The sequence below is a fragment of the Poecilia mexicana genome, unplaced genomic scaffold (genome assembly GCF_051168715.1).
Source record: "Poecilia mexicana isolate PSO_F unplaced genomic scaffold, ASM5116871v1 scaffold_21, whole genome shotgun sequence".
Taxonomy (NCBI): Eukaryota; Metazoa; Chordata; class Actinopteri; order Cyprinodontiformes; family Poeciliidae; genus Poecilia; species Poecilia mexicana.
In genome coordinates, this window is record NW_028263390.1 from 3,618,833 (window position 1) to 3,644,266 (window position 25,434).

At 38.4% G+C, this 25,434-nt stretch overlaps 5 protein-coding genes across 5 annotated transcripts in view; 1 reads left to right on the forward strand and 4 right to left on the reverse strand.

The window, feature by feature from the left end:
* Positions 1-15,414, forward strand: part of LOC106908073 (uncharacterized) — a 110,347-nt gene extending 94,933 nt beyond the window's left edge. Inside the window, exon 37 of the mRNA XM_088001820.1 lies at positions 13,651-15,414. Within this exon, the coding sequence (XP_087857946.1) occupies positions 13,651-13,698 (48 nt within the window). The 3' untranslated portion in view covers positions 13,699-15,414. The remainder of the gene's footprint in view (positions 1-13,650) is intronic.
* On the reverse strand, positions 116-1,854 carry LOC106912525 (trace amine-associated receptor 1-like). The gene has a single exon (XM_014979342.2). It carries the CDS (start codon positions 1,277-1,279, stop codon positions 335-337), a length of 945 nt encoding a protein of 314 aa, XP_014834828.2. The 5' UTR covers positions 1,280-1,854; the 3' UTR covers positions 116-334.
* On the reverse strand, positions 4,943-6,860 carry LOC148153001 (trace amine-associated receptor 1-like). The gene is made up of 2 exons (XM_088002244.1): positions 6,140-6,860; positions 4,943-4,956 (listed from the first exon to the last, which is right to left on the reverse strand). Exons 1-2 carry the CDS (start codon positions 6,753-6,755, stop codon positions 4,943-4,945), a joined length of 630 nt encoding a protein of 209 aa, XP_087858370.1. The 5' UTR covers positions 6,756-6,860.
* Positions 8,514-10,776, reverse strand: LOC148153002 (trace amine-associated receptor 1-like). The gene has a single exon (XM_088001885.1). It carries the CDS (start codon positions 9,499-9,501, stop codon positions 8,557-8,559), a length of 945 nt encoding a protein of 314 aa, XP_087858011.1. The 5' UTR covers positions 9,502-10,776; the 3' UTR covers positions 8,514-8,556.
* LOC106912522 (trace amine-associated receptor 1-like) lies at positions 15,121-17,909 on the reverse strand. The gene has a single exon (XM_014979340.2). It carries the CDS (start codon positions 16,060-16,062, stop codon positions 15,121-15,123), a length of 942 nt encoding a protein of 313 aa, XP_014834826.2. The 5' UTR covers positions 16,063-17,909.
* Between the last annotated feature and the right edge of the window lie 7,525 nt (positions 17,910-25,434).

The window sequence follows — 25,434 nt, forward strand, 5'->3', positions numbered from 1 at the left end:
TTATGTAGGCACCAATGTCTTAGTGAGGTGCTCCAATCATTATTATTATTATTATTATTATTATTATTATTATTATTATTAAAGCTTATAAATATCTGGGTTTATAAAATAAAGATTCATTTTAAGCATATGGATAAAGATTTCAAAAGATTTCATGGAGTGAACTTAAAATGCAATGCATGTAAGTGATTTATATGTTAATTATTTTTACTCTACATAATACACTTCTATACACATAACATCAAATACATACATGCATTGTGACCTAAATGTTTAGACAGAAATAACAGAAACAAAATATTGATAAAAACCCATTAACATAATTACACATATATCACAATAATTTTGTATTAGAAAAGTCTCCTTGAAATATTTGACCAGAAATGATCATAGTAAAAGCTCGTCTGAACCACCTGTAGAAAAAAGCATAAACCAGAGGATTTAACATAGAATTGGACCATCCTAACCACTTAAATGCTTCAATGGCTGCAACTGGTATTGTGACTATTCCCATACTGTGAAAACCTATGGATAAAAAGAAAGGAGTCCAACATATCAGGAAGACTCCCAGCACTATAGCCAGAGTTATGTTGGCCTTATTCTCCATCTTACTGAGAGCTGCTTCAGACTTCATAGTGTTCTGGATTTGTCTTGCCTGCTTCTTTGCCACCATGAAAATCTTAAGATAGATTGATAAAATTATAATAGCTGGAATGTAAAATTCAAAAATGGTTTCCGGACTGAATTGTTTTGTAGCTGTAAATAAATTACACCTCCTGCTGAGATTTTCTTGATTTATCCCACGTGCTGTGATGCTTATAGCAAGCAGAGCTGAAAGAGTCCAGCTCACCAGGATCATGGCCAGAGTAACGCGAACATTCATTTTACTTCTATATGTTAGAGGATGACACACTGCATAATATCTGTCAATGGATATACAGCACAAATTTAAAATAGACGACACACACAGTAATATATCAAACAGGCCTCGCATTTTACAGAGTAAATAATTTGAATTCCAGCATGAACTCAGAGACAATATTGTGCTGAAAGGTAAAACTAAAGCCCCAACCAGCAGGTCAGTCACAGCCAGAGAGAGGATCAGGTAGTTTGTTGGAGTGTGGAGCTGCTTGAAGTAAATGACAGAGATGATTACAAGAAGATTTCCACATGTTATCAGAAGTGACAAAGAAACGACAAAAACATTAAATGCATGAGAGGTCACAGTCTGTCCATCCAGCTCTGCTGATTCATTACAGACACGATGATCTTCAACCATGCTTTCAGTTCTGTTATAAAACAAATTAATATAGTAAACAGTGATCAACAAAAACGAATTCACTTGCTTTCATCGGTAGACATAACAGACAATTCAGTGCTCTCTGTGATTCAGTGTGTCTTTGGTGTCTTCATGACTGAAGTGCATCCATGTGTTAGATTTATTGTTCCATGTTCATGTGTTCATTGGGTTCATATTGTGGATGTTGCCAGGAGTTCTTTTGTATCCAAGGTGACATGTTCCCTGGTGTCACAATGAGGAACAATTCACATGTCAGTGCTAATGCTGTTCTGATATGCTTTGTATTTTAACTACACTTATATGAATAATCTATTACCATAAAGCAAAGATAAGCAAGTTGTCGAACTGAATTTCTATTTTATATATTTTAAATGATGTGACACACAATAAACCAGATGTATTATTTCTTTATTTCTGGATTTGATAGCATTTGCTACTTTGGAGGAAAGAGTAAGTCTCACTGAAAAGTGAAAAGGAAAAGACAGTGGTGGCATTTACTGACACAGTTCTACAGTCAAAGACTGAAGTCATTTTTTCCATTTAATGATGAGAAAATGACTGTCATTAACGATGAATAATGGGTGTTAATTATTTTTATTAAGAAAAACACAAATTGGCAATATATTTTGCCAGTTTTAATGGGGATCAGCAGTCAACAGCACTTTGCACCCACATATTTTCTATCAGTTTGAGGTCTGGACTTTGACTGGGCCATTACAGAGCATCTACCATGTTATCTTCAAACCATTTCTGTGTAGACTTAGCTGTATGCATTTGGGTTTCAGGATACTGCAACCTAGGCTTGTTGCAATAAACAATAAATCAATTAATCACATGATAAATTAAAAGAAGCTCAATAATTTTCATTTGCATGATTTATTGTTTTATCTTTTCTCTCTATATTTCTACCAAAGACTGGATGATAAAAGTCTTCAGTTTGGTTCTTTGGTCTCAACGAGTCCGTTTTTGTGAAGGACAGCTTTTTTATTTTTAACAGAGACTCTATAATTATTAACTGTATTTATTTTTGTTTTGTTCATTTATGTTGGATATTTAAAATGTCTTCCGGTTCCAGTGTTAAATGTTCATTATAATTTCAAGTTAAGTGATCTTTAAGAATGTATTCTTGTATTATAATGTCATCAGCATTATGTTACTAGAAATTGGTCTCAAAACAACATTATCGTTTATGACGATAACACCAAACATAGTGTTTTGTCTTATAGTCTTAAAGTTTAATTTTAGACTACCGTATTTTCCGCACTATAAGGCGCACCTAAAAACCTTCAATTTCCTCAACAGCTGACAGTGCACCTTATAATCCGGTGCGCCTTATATATGGACCAATATTGAGCCACAACAGGTCTAGCAACTACAGTAAGCAGCCACCGACTTCATTTTCGCCTGTAGAAGAAGAAGCTCGTGGTGCATGCTTTGTTAATAAAGTTTGACTGACCTGTCTATCTACTGACCGTCTAGAATCAGGTCATCTGCAGGTCATTTAGCATCACGTTCTCCACGAACATGCTGTGCGCGAACGGAGAAGGATGACCATCGTCCGGCCACGCCCCGGCCCAGTCGCGGAAGGCTCTCCTCGCCTACCGGAGTCGGACTGTTTTGTTGATATTCACTTTAGTGCAGCTCCATCTAGTGGATGCATAACGTAACTCCAGCCTCGACTGTAGTGTCTATTCCAGGAGTCCCCAACTCCAATCCTCAAGGGCTACCATCCTGCAACTTTTAGCTCCAAAATGTCTGAATTCCCTCACCAGCATTCATTCCTCTCTGCAATAGGCTGGAAACGAGCAGTTTATTTGATCCAGGTGTGTTTGAGCAGAGACGCATCTAAAAGTTACAGGATGGTAGCCCTTGAGGACTGGAGTTGGTGACCCCTGGTCTATTCTATGCGCCTTATAATGCGGTGTACCTTGAATACGAAAAAAGTTTTAAAATAGGCCATTCATTGAAGGTGCACCTTATAATTTGGTGTGCCTTATAGTGCGGAAAATACGGTAATCAGACCAAATACATTCCTTTCAACTGACAGTGGAGTCTCCTGCATGCTTTTTGGCAAATTGTAGTCAAATCTTGATATTAGTTTTTTTCCTCTGTCCATAAGGCCTTAACTGGTGAAGAACAGTTGTTTTAAATCAAGTCTTCCCTGTAGTCCCTTCAGCGTTGTCATGGTGACCTGATGGCCTCTCTCACTTCTTATATGTTACTCGGTTGGTGAGAACAGCCTGATCTAGGCCTAATTTACAAATTGACAGTATTCCTTTCATTTATTGATGATGCATTTAACTGAACCCCATTGGATGTTCAGTGCCTTATTCTTTTTGTATCCATCCCCTGATCTTGTCATTATCGAGGTATTTGAGCTTTAGGGTTTCTGTTATGATCATATCGTTATTTTATTTCAGGGTTCTTTGTATAGTTTCCCCTTACCTCAGCTTTGTTTTCTTCTCTCTGTCATGGACTGTGTCAGTCAGCGCTTGTGTGAGTTATTGCTTTTGGGGGGGAGAAAACTGCTCTACTTCTACTCCTTATTGTGATGCAGCTGTAGCTCCTCCTTGGGGGCAACAGGTCAAACAGATTAGTTCTTGAATTAGGTTTATTGCTCTGCTGAGGTGTGGGGTGGTGGGGTGGTGTAAATGTCCATCAGTGACGAGAGAAACCAGCCAATGATCTTCTGTGCTGCCTTTACTGCTATCTGAAACTTTTCCCTGCCTGACATGGTTCAGTTACCGTACCACGCTGTGACACAGTACGGTACCATCACGCTCTAGATGAATGAGTGGTAAGAGAATAGAAAGTTGGAGTCCAGGTTGTACTTCCTGAGGAGCCTTAGGAAGTGTAGTTTGGTGTTGCTATGATACTGTCTGTTCAGGAGACGTCAGTGGACACGGTGAGAAAATGGAATGTATCGCACTCTCCACACATTGGCCATTGGAGCAAAGGTTGCTGTGGCTAAGTTGGTACTGTGCATCCTGAAGTCAACAGTGATTCCTTGGTTTTCTTGGTATTCAGACCCAGATTGTTCTTTAAAAACCAGGCTACCAGCTTCAGGACCTTCTTTCTGTATGCTGCCTTATCTCTCTTTGGGATGGGTTACACTACTGAGATGACATCAGCATATTTGTAGGTGAGGTGGCTGTTGTGGGACGGACTGTCATCGTAGGTGTAGACACAGTACACAATGGGGCTCAGCACACAGCTCAATAGAGAACTGATGCTTGGTGTCCAAATGAAGGACAGCTGTGGTCAGGTCTCAGTCTGGTTGCCTTTCGGTCGCCTAGGATTCACAAATTGCGAGTCTCCCTCAACTCTGCAACTTGCTCTGGACTCTGAGCCAGATATTATTTGGTGACTCATATGCAGCTCCAGAGGTGTTGTTTTACTAACTTTGAGCTTAAATTAACCTTTAAAAACTAACTATGATTGTATGAACCATATAACAGAAGAATTTTACCACCACTGTAGAACTTATGATTAAAGATGACTCGAATAATCGAATGTTCGTAGTTTTTCTAAAGCTTTACATTCTTCTTTAATTAGCAATGTTTTGCAAAAACCAGTAACGGCTTTAATTTAGCAGCTGAGAACATTCAAATAATGACACATATTATCAATTTAATCTAACCTTTATTTCCCGAATGCTGAAACAGAAGGTGGAGGCTTTGGGGATGGGATAGCTTTCAGATCCTAATCTGATCAGATCTTCTTGAAAAATGACTGAGTGGGAGGCAGGCTGCAATCAGCAACTCACTTTATTGGTTATCAGCTTGGGTAGATGGTGATCTCAGCTTGTTCATGCAGTCGGCATGATGGTTGTGCATCTTTCAAATCCCATCCGTTTAGTCGTCACCATGTGCGGACAGCTCACCTTCATTTCCATAAACCTACATGATTAGTTCCTTATCGACTTATCTGTCACATTTCATTCTATTACCTTGGTAATCATACATTACACAGTTTAAATTCTCTTAAAAGTTATTGTAAAAATCTCAACTTTCTAAAGTACAACTCTTCCATTTAATAAGCAAATATTACCATGGCTGATGAAACATTCTCCTGGGATACAGTCTTCACAGTTTGGCTCACTGCAGACTTACTTCTGTAAAAGAAAACAGTAAACATCTAAATATTTGAACTCAAAGTCATAGTTACTCACTTCTGTAAGAGAAAACAATGTCAATACATGGCTTTCCCCTAAACTGTTCAAAGTGTTTTTCATATAAAGTGGCTTTATTCAACATTAAATCTTTGTCTGAAGTCATCCCTAATGAGTATTTAAGTATAGAGGATAATCTTACTGTTGTTTTTAACAGAAAAAACATAGTTGGATGAAAAGAGTGAGACACCAATACTGACAGTAAATGCCTCCATATAGAAATTTCCTAAGCGAGAGAATGAAACAAATGTGGGAAGTTGAGGATTGTGGGGAGGTTGTGGAATTTTACTCCATTTCATATTTCAGTGAACTTTACGCAAATTTAACTCTCTACAATATCTGGTCATCCAGGCAAACGGCCCAGTTCAACTCATGTTTTTAACTTATAATGTCCTTCCAACAAGAAGATTCACATTCATATATATAAAAGATGCGAAAGCAACAACATTAGTACTCTAAAGGTCTGACGTATTAAATTGAAACTTGAAATACACACAAAATAAAATAATTTGCATGTCCATAATGCCATTGGTTTTACTTCATAGGCATGTCATGCATGGTATACTAAATATTTAAGACAGAAAAACCAGAAACAAAATAGTAATCATAACACAATTATTTATATATCAACAATTTCGCATTGGAAAAATTTCCTTGACATATTTGACCAGAAAATATAATTGTGAAAGCTTGTCTGAACCATCTGTAGAAGAAAGCATAAACCAGAGGATTCAACATCGAATTGGACCATCCTAACCATTTAAATCCTTCAATAACTACAACTGGTATTGAGAATTTTCCCATACTGTACAAACCTACTGATAAAAAGTAAGGAGTCCAACACATGAGGAAGACTCCCATCACTATAGCCAGAGTTATGTTGGCCTTATTCTCCATCTTACTGAGAGCTGCTTCAGACTTCATAATGTTCTGGATTCGCCTCGCCTGCTTCTTTGCCACCACCAGAATCTTAAGATAAATTGTTAAAATTATGACAGCTGGAATGTAAAATGCAAACACAGAACCAGTTGTCGATTCCTTTGTAGCTAGAAATATCATGCACCTCCCGCTAGGACTCTCTTTTCTTATCTCACGAACTGTGATGACAATAGAAAGCAGAGCAGAGAGAGTCCAACTTACCAAAATCATGGTGAGAAAAACACAGACATTCATTTTATTTCTATATGTCAGTGGATGACAGACTGCAAGATATCTGTCAATTGATATACAAGATAAGTTTAAAATAGACGATGCACACAGTAATATATCAAACAGGCCTCGCATTTTACAGAGTAAATAACTTGAATTCCAGCATGAACTCAGAGACAATATTGTGCTGAAAGGTAAAACTAAAGCCCCAACCAGCAGGTCAGTCACAGCCAGAGAGAGGATGAGGTAGTTTGTTGGAGTGTGGAGCTGCTTGAAGTAAATGACAGAGATGATTACAAGAAGATTTCCACATGTTATCAGAAGTGACAAAGAAACAGCAACAACATTTAAAGCATAAGAGGTCACAGTCTGTCCATTACAGAGATTCTGGTCTCCTACCAAATCATTACTCCTGTTAACATATAAATCATTGGCCATCATCTTTGTAATTCTCTCTCTAGCCTTAGCAGTAAATGTGTGAGGTAGAGCGTCCGTCATGACTGAGCAACATATTCATGTTAGATTTGTTGTTTCACCATCATGTGTTCATTGGCTGAACTGGTTTGTGTCTTTCGTATCCACAGTGAGATGGTCCCTGGTGTCCTGAAGGGGCCTGATCTGCATTTGCTGCTGGGCTTTGAGTTTTACCTGTTTATGTTTTTGGAAGAAAAAAAAGAGTCCACTTGATTAAATGTATTAGAAATTATAACAAATGCCACATTAAGTGTTGAAGTATGACTCAATTGTTCTACTTTAACAGTAAACAATATTGAGCTCTATGATTTTGTAAAAATATTGAACTTAAAACTGACAGAATTGATTATAATGTCTTAAGAAATCAAATCTTAAGGCATTAAAGAGCTATATGCATGTTTCATTAAAGAGAGAGCTACCATCCTGTTAATGTTAGAACATCACTGCTACAACACAAGTAAAGCAAACAGCTGATATTTGATGGGCAGTCAGATGCTTATGAAGATGCCTGATAAATGTATTTATTTGACTTGGGTTTGTTGGAAAATAGATAAGTCTCAAAGTTGTGGGATGATTGCTCTTGAATACTGAACTCGGGCTCCTCTCCTTTACACACAAGAACAACCAAAACTAAAGTTGCAAGCACTGTGGAACAACCCTCACATTCCCCGCCTTAAGTGGGATGTGAGGACCAAAAGTCAATAGCTACAAATCCCTAGGAGGAGGTGGACATGTGTCAAAAGTCAAACTGGCCAAAAATTACTCTTTGACCCAAAGTGGCAGATTTTGTCCTGTGTTCCTTGTTCCAATACAGGGTTAACTTAGTATAACAACGTTGTTGCATTATTTGAATAACATGTTACCTAAAATATGCTTTCAGTTATTTTTTCTTTCTAAATGGCGACCTTAGTGAATGTGAGTTTGACTCTTCTGACTCACAAACGACTCTTAATTTGTTATATATATATATATATATATAAAATTCCCTTCTCACCCTCTGCGGGTGGTCTCTTTCATCCTCTGAGCTCAGGTCCTCTACCAGAGGCCTGGGAGCTTGAGGGTTCCTCCAGTATCTTGGCTGTGCCTAGAACTGCACATTTCTGGACTGAGATGTCTGATGTTGTTCCTGGGATCTGTTTGAGCCACTGCTCCAGTTTGGGGGTGACTGCCCCGAGGGCCCCGATGACCACAGGCACCACTGTGGTCTTCACCTTCCAGGTCTTTTCCATATATATATGTTTTTTTTAAGAAAGTGGGAACAAAAACAAGAACAAAGAAATGTAGACAACAAAATAGTTAGACCTTTACAACTTTGATGAAGTTAAACATATTTTATATGAATAATTTCTCTTTAATGTCATTTTTACTATAACTACATGTTGTACAAAAAATGTGGACAGAGATAAACAATATAATGACATACATCGAATCATATCATCATAAATGAATAGTTATTCATTTATCACAACAATTTCGCATTGGAAAAATCTCCTTGAAATAATTTTCCAGAAATAATCATAGTAAAAGCTCGTCTGAACCACCTGTAGAAAAAAGCATAAACCAGAGGATTTAACATAGAATTGGACCATCCTAACCATTTAAATCCTTCAATGGTTGCAACTGGTATTGTGACTATTCCCATACTGTAAAAACCTTTGGATAGAAAGTATGGAGTCCAACACATGAGGAAGACTCCCATCACTATAGCCAGAGTTATGTTGGCCTTATTCTCCATCTTACTGAGAGCTGCTTCAGACTTCATAGTGTTCTGGATTTGTCTTGCCTGCTTCTTCGCCACCATCAAAATTTTAAAATAGATTGTTAAAATTACAACAGTTGGAATGTAAAATGTAAAAATTGGTCCAGGGCTTGATTCCTTTGTAGCTATAAATATCTTGCACCTCCAGGTGGGATTCACTTTACCTATCCCACGGACTGTGATGCTTATAGCAAGTAGAGCCGACAGAGTCCAGCTCATCAGGATCATAGTCACAGTAACGCAAGCATTCATTTTACTTCTATATGCTAGAGGATGACACACTGCATAATATCTGTCAATGGATATACAGCACAAGTTTAAAATGGACGATGTACATAGTAATATATCAAACATATCCCTTATTTTACACAGCAAATAACTTGAATTCCAGCATGAACTCAGAGACAATATTGTGCTGAAAGGTAAAACTAAACTGCCAAGAAGCAGGTCAGTCACAGCCAGAGAGAGGATCAGGTAGTTTGTTGGAGTGTGAAGCTGCTTGAAGTAAATGACAGAGATGATTACAAGAAGATTTCCACATGTTATCAGAAGTGACAAAGAAACAGCAACAACATTTAAAGCATAAGAGGTCACAGTCTGTTCATGCAGCTCTGCTGACTCATTACAGACACGCTGATCTTCAACCATATCATCAAACCTGTTCAAATATAATCAATAATGAAAATACAAATGCACTTGTTTTCAGATTTTAGTCCTGTATGTGTTTCGTTCTAAGCTTAGCAGTATGTGTGAAGAGCAGTGTTTTTTACTCTGGTCCTGATCAAGCAACATGTTGATACATTTATTGTTTCATCTCTATGTGTTCATTGGCTCAACTGGTTTGTGTCTTTGGTATCCACGGTGACATGTTCCCTGCTGTTACTGACAGGAGTAATTTACATTTTAGAGCTAATAGAGTTGTGTGTTTACTTTGGATCTTCTTTGCCCTTTAGATCTCCAGACAGAGAAATATGTAACCATGATTCAATAACATTTTAATTATTTAGAGTAGATAAAGGGGTAAACATCAAAATAACAGAATGTTTCTAAAAAAGAATTGTTATTGTAGCAAAATAATGCTTTCTAACAATATTTTTTGTGTTTTCTTAATATTTTACTTATATCTAATATTTCTTTTGTGTGACTTATGTATCAGTTTGGTAGATCTTTAAATGTTAATGTATAGAATATACAAACCGGATTCCAAAAAAGTTGGGACACTAAACAAATTGTGAATAAAAACTGAATGCAATGATGTGGAGATGGCAAATGTCAATATTTTATTTGTAATAGAACATAGATGGCAGATCAAAAGTTTAATCTGAGTAAATGTAAAATTTTAAAGGAAAAATATGTTGATTCAAAATTTCAGTGTTTACAAATCCCCAAAAAATTGGGACAAATAGCAATATGTGGCTGGAAAAAGGAAATTGAACATATAACAAACAGCTGGAAGACCAATTAACACTAATTAGGTCAATTGACAACATGATTGGGTATAAAAAGAGCTTCTTAGAGTGTCAGTGTCTGTCTGAAGCCAAGATGGTAAGAGGATCACCAATTCCACCATTGTTGCACAGAAAGATAGTGCAGCAATACCAGAATGGTGTTACCCAGCGTAAAATAGCAAAGACTTTTAAGTTATCATCATCAACCGTGCATAACATCATCAAAAGATTCAGAGAATCTGGAACAATGGCTGTGCGTAAGGGTCAAGGCCTTAAAACTCTACTGGATGTTCGTGATCTCCGGGCCCTTAAACGTCACTGCACCTCAAACAGGAATGCCACTGTCAAGGAAATAACAGCATGTGCTCAGGAAATACTTCCAGAAAGCATTGTCAGTGAACACAATCCACCGTGCCATCCGCTGCTGCCAGCTGAAACTCTACAGTGCAAAGAGGAAGCCATTTCTAAGCTCCACAAGCTCAGACTGTCTGGCACAGTCTGAGCTTTAAATGGAGTCATTTAAAATGGAGTGAGGCAAAATGGACAACTGTTCTGTGGTCAGATGAGTCACAATTTGAAGTTCTTTATGGAACACTGGGACGCCATGTCACCCGGACCAGAGAGGACAAGAATAACCCAAGCTGTTATCAACGCTCCGTTCAGAGCCTGCATCACTGATGGTATGAGGTTGTATGAGTGCTTATGGCCTGGGCAGCTTGCATGTCTGGAAAGACACCATTAATACAGAGAACTATGTTCAGGTTCTAGAACAACATGTGCTCCCATCTAGACGTCATGTCTTTCAGGGAGGACCCTGCATTTTTTAACAAGATAATGCCAGACCACATTCTGCAGCAATCACAACATCATGGCTACGTAGAAGAAGGATCCGGGTACTGACATGGCCACCCTGCAGTCCAGATCTTTCACCTATAGAGAACATTTGGCGCATCATAAAGAGGAAGATGCGACAAAGAAGGCCCAAAACGATTGAACAGTTAAGAAGTCTGTATTAGACATGAATGGGAGAGCATTCCTATTTCTAAACTTGAGAAACTGGTCTCCTCTGTCCCCAGACGTCTGAGTGTTGTAAGAAGAAGGGGGGATGCCACACAGTGGTAAAAATGGTCTTGTCCCAACTTTTTTGGGATTTGTTGATATCATGAAATTTTGAAACATATTTTTCCCTTAAAATGATACATTATCTCAGTTTAAACTTTTGATCTGTGATTTGTGTTCTATTGTGAATAAAATATTAGATGTTGGCACCTCCAGGTCATTGCATTCAGTTTTCATACACAATTTGTTTAGTGTCCCAACTTTTTTGGAATCCGGTTTGTATTATAGCTGTGCCACAAGCAAGCGTACACTCCGGATTTGATGGCCGTACTCCTTTCTGGTCCAAAAGGTTTTGAGTTTTGGGCCTCAAAAAGCCAGGGGCACGCTGAGCACCGTGAACTTTCCTGAGCCTGTGCAAGTATCCTAAAGCTAATCTCTGAACAGTCTGGGTTTCTGCTTCTGAGCTAGTTAATTATTTAAATTTTTTTTAAATAATTAAAGCTAATTCTTATTTACTAACCGCTGTTAGCCATGACTAATTTAATTTCTCAGTACTATAAAAATAAACTAAGGCCTTTTATGTTATTGAATTCATTATCCACCTTATTCCTACTCCCCATGATGCTTTGCGTGAATTATGGGCGCGACTTCCGCCGCAAACCAGGACTGCCATTTGTTTACATGTTATCCTAATGCTAACCGGCTTTCATCAGAGCTTTTAGGCTATAAATATGTGGGAACACCAGCTATCAAAGCTTAAATGTGACAATATTGGTTTACCACAACCTACAGCTATTGCGGGAAGGGATGACAACTTGAAGAAATAGTCTAATATCTTCAGGTCTCACTAGCATATGTAGCTACCCGCACTAGCATATGTAGCTACTTCACTGACTCAGTTGCTCCGGATGCAGATGTGGGTTATCTTCCGTTGGCTTTTTGTCCACACAATAAAATGAGCACACATAAACCATTTTGGGTTCTCTCTTCAAGTTTAGAATTGTTGGCCAAATTCTTTTTGTTTGCTTATCTGACAGAAGGCAATGAAAACTACCACTTTTGTTTTGGGAGCACGTTCAAAGCACACTTGCTGCAGCCACAAATTAAACGTGATCTGATTATTAGAGTACAGCCACGAACAGCACAACAGTTGCCCGAGCTCCACAAGGGCATCTTACGACACTTTCCAGAGGAAGGTCGCTTTCCACCGAATCACATCACATATTAACACAGGTAAATGTGTGATTCGGTTCAGTTCTAGTCCAGTGGGGAGATTCTCCGTATTATGGTCTGGAACGCAGCAGTTGAGGTTATTTCTCTTCTGATTTGCAGCAACACTCAGCAACAGAGAACCTCAAGATTCTGGTTCTGATGGATTAAATAAACCAGATATTTTGTCTTATAAATAAAATTTCCTGGCCCAATCATAATGATGAACACTCAGATCATGAACTTTATTATTTTTTAAATTCAAACAAAAAAATAAAATTTACATCACACCAAGCTGCTAATGTGTAGTTCTGGTGTTTTACACCGTCAGCACAAACTTGGAGCTCAGATCTCTGACCAGTTTTTCTGCTTTTCTCTTTATTACTGTCAGTTCTTCAGAGAAATGAGCTGCTAGCAGCGCTGCTAATTCACGGTCATTCCATAACAAAACGTAACGATCGTGTTCCTGTCGCTCCCCATGATTAAACTCACAAATCTGTACTGAGCAGCTCTCTGATAGCAGACGGTGTGTCTGTAAACATGCTTTACTAAATATTGTATTATAACCGAAAAGAGAGATGTAACGTCTATCATGAATATAGATTAGCAAACAACCCTGCAAATTACAATGAAATCTAGCCGCTGGAAGTAACACCTATAATCGCTTCCCCAGTAAGCCCCCCAGGAATAAGGTCAATAGGTGTGCCTCATGGTCAGCTAGCGCTGTTCTGTTATGATGCTGCAAAATGTTATGCACTGATGTTGAGAGAAAAAAAATATGACCCTTATTGGCATATTAAAGAAATGACCATGAAGTTGAAGGGTCATTTATTGTCTTACAATGTCAAAATTTGTTTTCAGCAAATTTAAAGACAATAACAGCAAGTTTGACAAATGATAATCGAATACATATGTAACAAAGTAGAAACAGAAACATCCTTTATTGACCAATGTATCTAAATAGCTTGATTAATTAATGCGCGTTTTAATGGAATTATGAAACAATTCATTTTTCAGCCTTTGTAAAAGCAGCTGCATATACAGTGTAAGTAAATTCCCTGTCTTTTACTCTTTCTTTTAGGTGGAGCTGGCCTCACCTGGGAATGACAGAGGACCTTTCCCCAGGTGACATGTGAGGGGATGTTTAGCTCTACGTATAAACATGACTCAAAAGAAAATTGACGTTTAAGAAGTTCCTGTTTGACTTCATAACTGCTCACTTCCAGTCTACATGTCTTCACGGCTTCCGAAGGACCTATTCAACGTAGTCCTTCGTAGGATACAGCCCCTGAATTTTGACACAAGACATTGTAGTCCCAGATGCTTAAATAAATTGGCTGCCATCTTCCTTGCTTAAACCAACTTAAAAATGTAATGAGAACCTACATTTTGATCTGTGTTCCTTTCTCCTTGGTTTAAACTTCCTTTTGATTTTTGACCAGCTTCTTTATGTTAATCATTTACCTCCACTCAGCCTGCCAGCCTGTTCACTTCCACAGCTGTTACCAATCACCTGATTACCGCAACTGCATCTTATTTCATTTTTCACTCTCGGTTTTAATTTGTTTTAACAATTTCCATTTCCTTGTTTATTTAGTTTCTTTTTATCTTGTCATATTCTGTTGATTTCCCCGATTTTTATTATTTCTTTTAAGGTGTTGGCATATACCATAATTCAGAAAACTGGCACAAAGTTTCTTTAAAACGTCTAAAAACACCAAGAACAGAGTTAAGACAAGTATAAACAACATGGTTATTAAAATGTACTACGACAACATAAAAATAGATCTGGCAGGCCTCACTAATTTCTAATACAGAGACTTGCTACTTATTTAAGCCTTGTGTTTACAAATGGGGTCCAACCGACCCCTGACCCGTAAAGCTTGTATCATTTGCCACAGTCCTCTACATTTGCCTCAGTCTTTGCACGCACAAGGGTTCATTAGCCCAATTCACAAGGTGAACCAATAAAACAATCAATAAAACAGAATGATGTTTTCAAGGAGGCTCTATTTCTGTTAATTATGATGAATTTCTGCTTAAAGCTAACAAAAATACATTAATTTGATAAATTAGCAAAATACAGTTTTAACATTTAAATATAGAAATTTGAGCCCAATTAAGTGTTGAAAATCCTGCCTAAACATTTTTATCGTCAAAAGCAACTTTTAATCTAACAATTATTGTAATGCAAATTTCAATTTAATAATAATTCAGTGATGAGGAATTAAGAGCCAAAAGTATTTGAAACTATTAAGGTAGTGTAGGTTTTAACAAACTACTCTGTTCCCAACTTTCCAAAAGAAAGAAGGTTTCAATTGTGACTAAAATGGGCTATCAAAATATATGAGTTTCATTATGTTACAGATCAAATCAAAAATATAATCACTTCTAATTTTTCGAATTTGTAATATTTCAAAGTTGAAAGTAATGAAAGTCAGCAAGATGTGTCTTGTAACATTACAAAATTCTACCATGTTAAACTAAAATATTGTGGACAATAAAAAGATAACATGTTAAACTGGACCTCAGCACATACAATCAAAATATGTCACAAAGTTGCATTGGAAAAATCTCCTTGAAATATTTTACCAAAAATGATCATTTTAAAGGCCCGTCTGAACCACCTGTAGAAGAAAGCATAAACTAATGGATTCAACATGGAATTGGACCATCCTAACCATTTAAATGCTTCAATAACGACAACAGGTATTGTGAGTTTTCCCATACTGTATAAACCTACAGATAAAAAGAAAGGAGTCCAACATATGAGGAAGACTCCCAGTACTATAGTCATTGTTATGTTGGCCTTATTCTCCATCTTACTGAGAGCTGCTTCAGACTTCATAGTGTTCTGGATTCGCCTCGCCTGCTTCTTTGCCACCACCAGAATCTTAAGATAAATTGTTAAAATGATAATTGCTGGAATGTAAAATTCAAAAAATGGTCCAGGACTGGTTTCCTTTGTAGCTATAAATATATCACACCTTCGGTTGAGATTTCCTTGAGTTAAACCACGTCCAGTGATGCTTATAGCAAGCAGAGCTGAAAGAGTCCAGCTCACCAGGATCATGGCCAGAGTAACGCGAACATTCATTTTACTTCTATATGTTAGAGGATGACACACTGCAAAATATCTGTCAATGGATATACAGCACAAATTTAAAATAGACGATGCACACAGTAATATATCAAACAGGCCGCGCATTTTACAGAGTAAATAACTTGAATTCCAGCATGAACTCAGAGACAATATTGTGCTGAAAGGTAAAACTAAAGCCCCAACCAGCAGGTCAGTCACAGCCAGAGAGAGGATCAGGTAGTTTGTTGGAGTGTGAAGCTGCTTGAAGTAAATGACAGAGATGATTACAAGAAGATTTCCACATGTTATCAGAAGTGACCAAGTGACTACAAAAGCATTTAATACATAGAAGGTCACAGTCTGTCCATCCAGCTCTGCTGATTCATTACAGAGACGTTGATCTTCAACCATTTTTTCAGTCCTGTTGAAAAAAAAAATCTTTGAACAAAATCTTGCTTGCTTTTATGGAGTTGTAGAGATGGCAGATATTCAAGTGTTCTGTGCTTCACTGCAAGTTTAACACAAAGCTGCAAGTTCTGTTCTCCATGACTGAAAAGCACACTTATATTAGATTTATTATTCCATGTTCATGTGTTCATTGGCTTAAAAGGTTTGTGGGTGTAGCCAAGAGTTCTTTGGTATCCAAGGTAAGGTGTTCCTTGGTGTCACATTAAGGAACAATTGACATGCTAATGGTATTTTACTTGTGCATTCTTATTTTTACTTTTTTGGGGGGGTAATGTGAAAATACATGTGCACAAAGCAACAATGCGCAAGCCGTTTATGGTAGAACCGATTAGTCCTGAAAGCACTGTATGCTAGCTTGACTTTGATAACCTTTACATGTCATGTTTGTTAAACCGACTCGGGGACAAATTTGCAGTTAAAACTAAGTATATGTTCACACTGCATCAGTTCAGATTTTTTGAGAGGTTGAATGCAACCTCGCCGTACAGTACCAGGTCACATTTGAAAAGATCAGACTGGATTTAGGACCACGTATCCAAGTGGCTTTGGCCGCCTTTGTAAAAATCTGATTTGTGTTGTACTGTCATAAAACAATAAAATACATGTTGCATAACGTAAAAAATATGATTTGGCTTACTTCAGACTGCAGTGTCTGAAGCCAAATATAAAATATAAACCTAATTCTTACATTTTAATTAGACTTGAGAGGTTAAAGTGCTGCAAAGGCCTACTGTAATTACAGGATTTCTTATCCTGTTCTGCATGAAAATAGAAACTTGGAGGCCAAGCTTTATATAAAAACTCGTCAACCTTTGCCCAAAATTGTCCCCTGCCTGAAATAACATTTTAATGGAATCAAAAGGGAGAGTAGAAAAACCACTCTACAACGCTCCCTATTCTGAAACAAGCCATACCTTACATTGTAGACATGTGAAATTTGGTACTGTTAAGAAAATAAATTTAAAATAAGCTAATTTTAAAACTTAACATGTCTTGATTCAAATGGCCTAATTGTGGTTTTAAAATCAGTAACGTATTCTGGCCTATTGACCTTTATGTTACCTGTAGTCCCAGCAGATGGTTTGCTAGGATCGTTTGAATTGCCTTTTGTCTGTGTGGGAAAACAATACAGTGGAAGTTGTAGCTTTTCACACTCATCTGTGAAAAGCCGTAAACACAGCAGGAGTTCCTGGCTTGAGATAAAGGGTCAGAGATAGCTCCTGGTTGGATGAGCAAAGATACGCCTTATTTGAATAAATTAAAGATAAGAATGCGCCTTCACTATAAAACTTTCTACACAGAAGTAACAAATTAGATTTGCTCTTGCAATTCTCCAAAGACGTCTTTTGACGTCTTTGCTTTTCTTTCTTTCTTTCTTTCTTTCTTCTTTCCATTTATGTCAGGTAAATGAATGTATGTCTCTGTTGTTCTGCAGTGTCTGTTGTAATTTTATGAGTTGTCTTCTATTGGATTAAACTGCAATTCTGTGACTTCAACACGCATTGCTGTTTTCTTCTGAGTGACTACACGTGGCCGTCGCGAGAGGACCCGGGATCATAAAGGAAGAGAGAGAGCCAAACTTTTTCCAAAATTAACTAATTCATAAAAATCTTCCTTAACAGTACATAGATTCCCCATATGGGGGAATTTTTCTGCCATATTTCGAGAGCACACATTTTCAGTCAGAAAGCAGGATTTCATGTCTTTCTTCTTAAAACTTGTAATGCTTGTACTCAAGCAATAGTTTTTTTTGTTTTTTTTCTCCATTTGTTTCTTTGTATGTTCTCCCATGTCACCAGACTGGCTCCGCAAGAAAACAAAGGCAAAGAAACTAATGACATAGTGGCCAACTTAACTATGCCTTTTGAATATTTTCCCAAGATGATTATTCTGAAAACAGATCTGAACCTGCTGTAAAAGAAACGGTAAACAAATAGATTAAGCATTGAATTTTACCATTCAAGCCAAACAAGAATTTCAGTCACAGGTGATTAAATAACTCAACATTGAGTTAAACGTTAAAGAAAGAGACTGCCATAACAATGACCAGAGTGGTGGTGTTTTTTTGGTGACACGTTTAAAAAGAGTGTACATTTGACTTTGTCTAATTCCTTCTGTAGCATGTTCTTCTCTGCGTGGAGGAATTTGACTCTTACCAGTCCTTATCTCAACTTCAGCATGATGATATTTCTCATCCCTGTGCTCCTGCTCACTGTTTCTATTTCTTCCCTAAGGCTTAGAATATCTGGTTGGTACTAATTGACCATCTCCAGACTCGCATTTTGGACTTGCTCTAGCTCTTTCTGGATGCATCTCTTTGCCTCTACGGAAGTGTTTTGCAGGGATGCTATTTTTTGACAGATCTATAAACATTCTCTGTAGATCTGTGTAAAGCATTTTGTTCATCTTCACCATCTCAGCATGAGATTCTCTGTCATCTTTCAGCTCCCGCTCCAGTGTACTCACCCGCTTCCTAAAGGTTAAAACATTTGTTTCATGCTTCTTGACCATTTCCAGGTTTTCCTCAACTTGCTCTACCTCGCTCTGGAGACATGTCTCTATCTCTCCAGAGGCATTTTGCAAGGACGACCGTTTTTGATGAAGATCCTCATTCTCAGCTTCTAGGCCTACATACAGTGTTTGGTTCATTTTTGTCACCTCAGCATGAGCTTCTTTGTCGTCATTTAGCTTCTCCTTTAATGATTCTGCTTGTTGTATCAGGGTTTTAACATCAGTTTGGTAATTGATGTTTAGTCCCTCGTGATTCTTTCATCTCTGTCTCATCAGATGTCTTTTTCAGCAGTGCCATTGCCTTCTTCAGTTCTGTACATTTTTCATTAAACTCGCATTCTTGCAGCTTGAGTTTTTTGTCAAGCAATTCTTTTTCCAGGTAATTGGCTCTTCTGGCTCTTCCTGCATCCAAAAGAGTTTTGAGCCTGTTGATCTCCTCCTCAAAATAATTACCACATTGGGTATTTTTGCCTTGAATTTGACCATCTTGATTTTGCTTGTTCTTCCAAATCATTCTCCTGGAAATGAGCTTCCTTCTTGCCAAATTCTTTTGTCTGACTTTCCATTTTCGTCAAATGCCGTTTAGAAAATACGTTGAAATGCAAATGATCCAACCCTTTCTTTTTTCTTTTGCAAAAGCAATCCTCCACACAAAGAGACAATTTAGAGGATTCATTTTTGAAACATTTTTGTAATGTTGTCAGACTTGGAACACAACCAAAAAATCAATATGGAAAAACTACATTTATGCCATTTGTAACCATGTTACCTATTAATGGATGGTTTTCGTAAACTATTAACATGTCCTCATAAGACTACTTTTTCCTCCTTACTTACCAAAGTACGCATCTCTTTGTTCACTGGCAAAGCAGAAGTTGCAGAGAAGTGAGGTCCAGGCTATTGGTCATATTTTTGTGGATATGTAGGAAGAGGTGGTGATTAAGGCGCTGCTCCGACAACGGAGGCTGGAGAAGCTTTGCTCAGCCGTCGTATTTGACACGAGCACCGTCAAATACAGCCAAAGAAGCCTCTCAACTTCACTAGGGTTTGAGTGCCTTGTCCCTGGGCTGCCAGCATGTCCACAGATATCTTTGTGACCCAACTAGGAGGCCTATCAGCAGCGCTGTCAATCGGTGTTCGAACATCTGAATGATGTATTTTGGATCAAAATGGCATACCTTGCTGACATATTCAAGCTTTACAACAACAAAAACAAGCAGTTGCAATGTTGGCACTATTCACATCGTCTTTACACATGGTGTTTATCCAGCACATGAAGCTGCTCTGCCAGGAGATCAAAAGCCGCTTTGCCAACATGGATGAGCATCTGTCAGAGAAACCTGGGTTATGGTCCCCGACATTCCCACTGTCAAAGACGTGGAATACCTAATCTACAAAGATGAGCTTTGTGACCGCCAAGGTGATTCTGTATCCAAAAAAATATTCCCAAGGAAATGGACACAAAAAGTTTTGGGCTGCTAAAGGACAAATCCTACCACCTAAATCCTAGACTGGCCTAACACGCACTGATGGAAGGTCTTCTTCCATCCAGCACTACTGACCCATCTGAGAAGCTTGTTTCAATAAAAACACAGGTTCTCTAGATTTTAAACTGCCCCAGAAAATGGCATTGGATAAGTAAAGTGATTTGAGTAGAAAACGATTCATTTATTCTTATTCCATAGGAAAATAAAGGGACTTTTTTTTTTTACTAAATCTGTTGAGGCAGTTAAATTTGAACATCTCAAATTAATGTTTTTGGTTTCTATTAAAAATATGTTTTCATGATGCAGCAAAGTTGCTTCAACTCAGTATGACAAACTTAACAGTTTGTCTTCTGAAGCAAAGACATAATGCAACCTAACACCTTTTGTCATTAGAGGTGTAAATGACCACAGAGTCTTCAGTCCCTGTGCTGATGCTGCATGGGGTTTTTCTTCTCCCCAAGGTCTGCATTAGGTGAGCAAGCCAAGCAAACTGCCTCAATGCAATTATGTCATGTTGACAAAGTTTTCAGTAAAGTTAGAAAATAAACAAGGAATACTTGGGTAAGGCGCAGATGGTGTTCTTTTTTGTGATTACCTCAGCCACAAGGCTTCAGAGAAACAGAAGACTTTGGTGTTAAAGTTTTCTGAAGTTTTTTATATCCAATCAGTAAGGGTCATCAATTTTTTTCCCGCTACTGTGAAAAGTCGCAAGAATTGTGCTTAGAATATGCGGACTGACTTCAATATCAGTCCAGCATTTCAATCAATGTTGATCAGGATTATTCTCTGTAGGGGTTGAACGACTACATATTTTTTAAGGCCAACTACATCATGATAATAGTCGAGTCGATGTCGACTAGTCGCGGTGACATCAGTGACATAAGCGCAAAAACCCTTCACAACTACTTGGAGGCTTTATCAGCTATTTTCACGGCAAATATTGACACCCCCTTCTCCCGCTTTTACTAAGTCTATTATGCAGAATTAAAAAAGCAATAAACAGATCATTCTTGAGCAGCGGAGAAAAATCCGTTGCACAAAGTCGGGTCTGACTTTTTTTTTCCAAACACCGGCTGATGCTGATGATCTCTGGATAACTATTGGTATAGGAGTCAAATTATCACACTGACCACAATGGTGCTTTTGGAATTTCACAAACCAAACTTATTATGAACGGATCTCGTTTGGTTACAGTTGAGTTCAACGAAGGCTCTGCTGACTCAGTCAGTTCGGCTCTCTGAACCGACATGCAGACGGCAGCCGAGATCGCCTCTATCAGATACTCAGGATGAAGCTTGGACTTAGTTTCCAGATGTAGTCAAATCATATCTTTATAAGAGCTTAAAGCTGCCAGGTTAAAAGCTTCAATACGCAGGGTGACGCTGATCAGTTGGGGGTAGTTGAGGGATGGAAAAGCCTGACATCATGACATGTCCGGTAGTCTTTTTTTTTTTTTTTGTAAGGATTTTTTTCGGCACTAGTTTATTTGACAGCAATCTGACTGTAAGGGGGCAGAGAGAGCAGAGCGGGGGAGAGAGGCATGGGCCCAGCGAATGGAGGACGGGAGTCAGACTCCTGACTATCCGCGGGCTAAAGTCTCTGTATGCGGTGCGCCGCACTAACCACCGCGCCACGCAACGCCTCTATTGCGGTAGCCTATGCTGTAATTTACAGTTTCTCTTTGTTAAATTATTTACATTTTTATACAATTTGAGCTTTCTGACGAACTCACCTAGCCCACCTTCTTTCATTTCCTTGGAAAAATCTGTTTTGTCATGTGATTGCGACTAGTCGACTGGCCCAGAAAAAAGTTATTGCAGAGAAAAGAATTGACTAGTCGACTAATTGGTGCAACCCCTAATTCTCTGCATAGAAAATGGGCTATTTTAGCTATATTATTTTATCAGGTGTGGGTGTTTCAGCATCTTTGCAGCTTTCTGGAAACTTGTTCTAATTTAGAGGAGCATGGAAGCTGAATGCTGCTTCCCCTGCACTGACATGTTACGGAGGACATGTCCTGTGTCCGTACACACAGGAAAGGTAGAGGCTGATGAGGCCAAAGAATTTCCAGATCAGATCTCTTGACGTATCCGTTTCCAGTGGGTCTGAAGACAGGAAAAATGTAGAAAACACAATGAAAAACCTGGAATGATTATGAATGCAAGGAATTTGAGATGACACAAGACGTGGCAAGGACTCTTGGTATCTCGTTGGACCAGAGATGTTTCTTGGGAATCAGTTTCATCGACTTTGCCCTCTTGATAGAAATTTGCCGCATCACTGTGTGCCTCCCAAGACGGGACGGTGACGCCGAGATGGCACGGCTCACTCCAATCAGGGTCTTCCGTCAAACCTCTAGACGTTCCCGGAGAGGTCTCCCTGAAGTATCCGATGAACTCATTTACGTTCACCAGATGCAGTTTGACAGTCGACACTGCCTTTCCCTTCTTCAGAAGGAATTCTGGCCACCTACTCAGAACAAAAATGGTATAGCTTCAATAAGAAAACACAAAAATTAGCTAACATGCATTAGAGAGACACTTACTGGTAGACTTACTTTACATTCATTTTGTTTACATTTTTGGTTGGTGGTGTGCCTTGTGATTTTTTCAATTAAAACAATGTGTCTTGGCTCAAAAAAGGTTGAAAAACACTGGCGTAGAGCACTCAAACCAGCTGGGATACACAGTGTCAGGTCCACATGCTCCTTGAGGAAGATGTAACTGTCTTGAAGCATGTGAACCTGAACACGTGGAAGCAGAAGGTAATGTAGTGGAGCTAAAAGCGCCATTGCTTGCGTTAGCTCCACCACCAGTCCGTCAGTGTCAAACCAGAACGTGATGTCACTTTAAGATTCGCTTTATGTAGGTTGAGTGGAAGCACATGTTTATATCGGCTGCCAGAAAGTCAGACACGTTACCATATTGCGATACAGCTCGGCTAAGCGTTTGACAATTGAGTGAGCCAACTTCACACAGGTCAGAATGAATTCCAGCCATGATGTGCACAACTCGGAAGTCAAAAAGGAAATGAGCGAAAGGTAAGTTTAATCTTACTTTTCAATCCACAGTACAAACTGTTATTGATGTGCATAACTCAGAAGTCAAACGGCAAATGAGAGAAAGGTAAGTTTAAACTTAATTATAAATCCACAATACAAACTGATATTAATTTCATACTTATACTAACTAATGTAATGACTTCTAAGTTAAAATGCTCTTTGTATGTTAACGGATAAATAACAAAATTATGTTTACATAGTAACCAGCTGTGAGTAGTCCATGTTTATTGGTTGTATTTTTATTTTACAGGATTTTCAGCAGGTGAGCAGACTACCTTCTTCAGGAAGACATCTAGGACTTTCAGGTAAGTGGAGTAATTACTATCAGGACACACCACAGCTTCCCAGGTAAGTAATTAACATTTTATACTAACCTCTATACTTACTTATACTTTTTCAGTTACTGTATTTTCCACACTATAAGGTGCACCAGATTATAAGGCACACCTTCGATGAATGGCCTATTTTAAAACTTTTTTCATATATAAGGCGCACCGCATTATAAGGCGCATAGAATAGACGCTACAGTAGAGGCTGGAGTTGCGCTATGCATCCACCAGATGGAGCTGGACTAAAGGGAATGTCAACAAAACAGTCCTACTCCGGTAGGCGAGGAGAGCCTTCTGCGACTGGGCCGGGTCATCCTTCTCCGTTCGCGCACAGCATGTTCGTGGAGAACGTGGTGCTAAATGACCTGCAGACGACCTGATTCTAGACGGTCGGTAGGTAGATAGGTCAGTCAGACTTTATTAATGGATTACAAACCAGCGTTCTGACAACTATCCCAGCATGCACCGTGCACTTCTTCTTCTACGGGTGAAAATGAAGTCGGCGGCTGCTTACCGTAGTTGCTAGACCTGTTGTGGCTCAATATTGGTTCATATATAAGGTGCACCAGATTATAAGGTGCACTGTCGGCTTTTGAGGAAATTGAAGGTTTTTAGGTGCGCCTTATAGTGCGGAAAATACGGTATTTTGAAAACAACCCCTTACCCTTACAATTTACACTAAACCTAACCACAGAACCCTAGCAAATTCACCCTAAAACTCACATTTCACTCCACCCAGAATCACTTTCAAACGACTCGGGACTCCAGAACACACACTGCTAAGGTTCCCATATGTACCTCCATACACAACACTTAGAGCGATTTTTGCATTTTGGACAAGTTCATGAATTGGGATAAATGGCATGTCTTCAGTCTCAGGGGACTCAAGGGAATGAGCCACACCCACTAAACTTGGTGGACATGTGGGGCCCCTTCCACAGACTCTCTGGACTATGTTTGGTTCCCATAACCCTTATAGTTTTTCAGCTATTTTGAGTGATCCAACTCAACTCTGGTTTTCATCTTATATCCCCTAACCCTACCCTACCCACTAGATGACAAAATGCCATCAATAGTATTATCAATACACATCAAATATGTTGGTCAGTGTTCCAATTACTATGGTTCAAGATCAACTTGAACCATAATAATGATGCCTTTAAATCAAGGGATGTGCTCTATCTCCCTGATTTTAGACTCAAGTCTTTGGGTTCATCAGAAATGGAAAAGACCCTGATGAACCCTGGTGGAGCTTTGTATCATGGCGTAGGACCATGTAATGTGAACAGAACAAAGAAGGCGACTGTCGATTTTGGAAGAAATGATTTGTTCAAACACTAGTCCCATCATGGGAGACAAAGCATTGGTGGTTGGGGAATATAAATACCTCAGTGTTCATCTAGATTTGATGGCGCAAAAATAGATTCTTCATAAAATCAGAAAATTTACAAACAACCCTGAGCATCGTCTTCATCAGTGTTATAGACAGAGGCTTCTTCAGATTTGATGTTATACAGACTGCTACAGGAATTTCTTCCTGCTCTCTGTCATCTGTATCTGTCATAACTCTTTGAAGAGTTATGGCAGATACAGATGATATGAACTGCAACATTAATTTATTTCTGTGTTGAAAACAGTGTCTTTGATTTTGGATTTTAGCATTTGTCCAAATGATAAAAAATCAGGTTGAATCAGACTGTTTAATGTACGTGACTTTGACCGGATATGTACCACACTTGTGTTTGAAAAATGTATGAGACCTAAAAATATTAATAAGTAAAATTAAATAGTGGAGATGTGCAAAAAAATTGGACAGCAAATGAAAGAAGTGCTTTATTGATGTAATGCGCGATTAAAGGTTTTTGCACTGATAATTGAGAAGGGACAAATAGTTCTTGACAGGCTGCTTCTTTATACAAATAAAAAC

Coding starts and splice junctions, on each gene's coding strand:
- LOC106912525 (XM_014979342.2), bottom strand. CDS start 1,279: ATGGTTGAAGATCATCGTGTCTGTAATGAATCAGCAGAGCTGGATGGA.
- LOC148153001 (XM_088002244.1), bottom strand. CDS start 6,755: ATGCGAGGCCTGTTTGATATATTACTGTGTGCATCGTCTATTTTAAAC.
- LOC148153002 (XM_088001885.1), bottom strand. CDS start 9,501: ATGGTTGAAGATCAGCGTGTCTGTAATGAGTCAGCAGAGCTGCATGAA.
- LOC106912522 (XM_014979340.2), bottom strand. CDS start 16,062: ATGGTTGAAGATCAACGTCTCTGTAATGAATCAGCAGAGCTGGATGGA.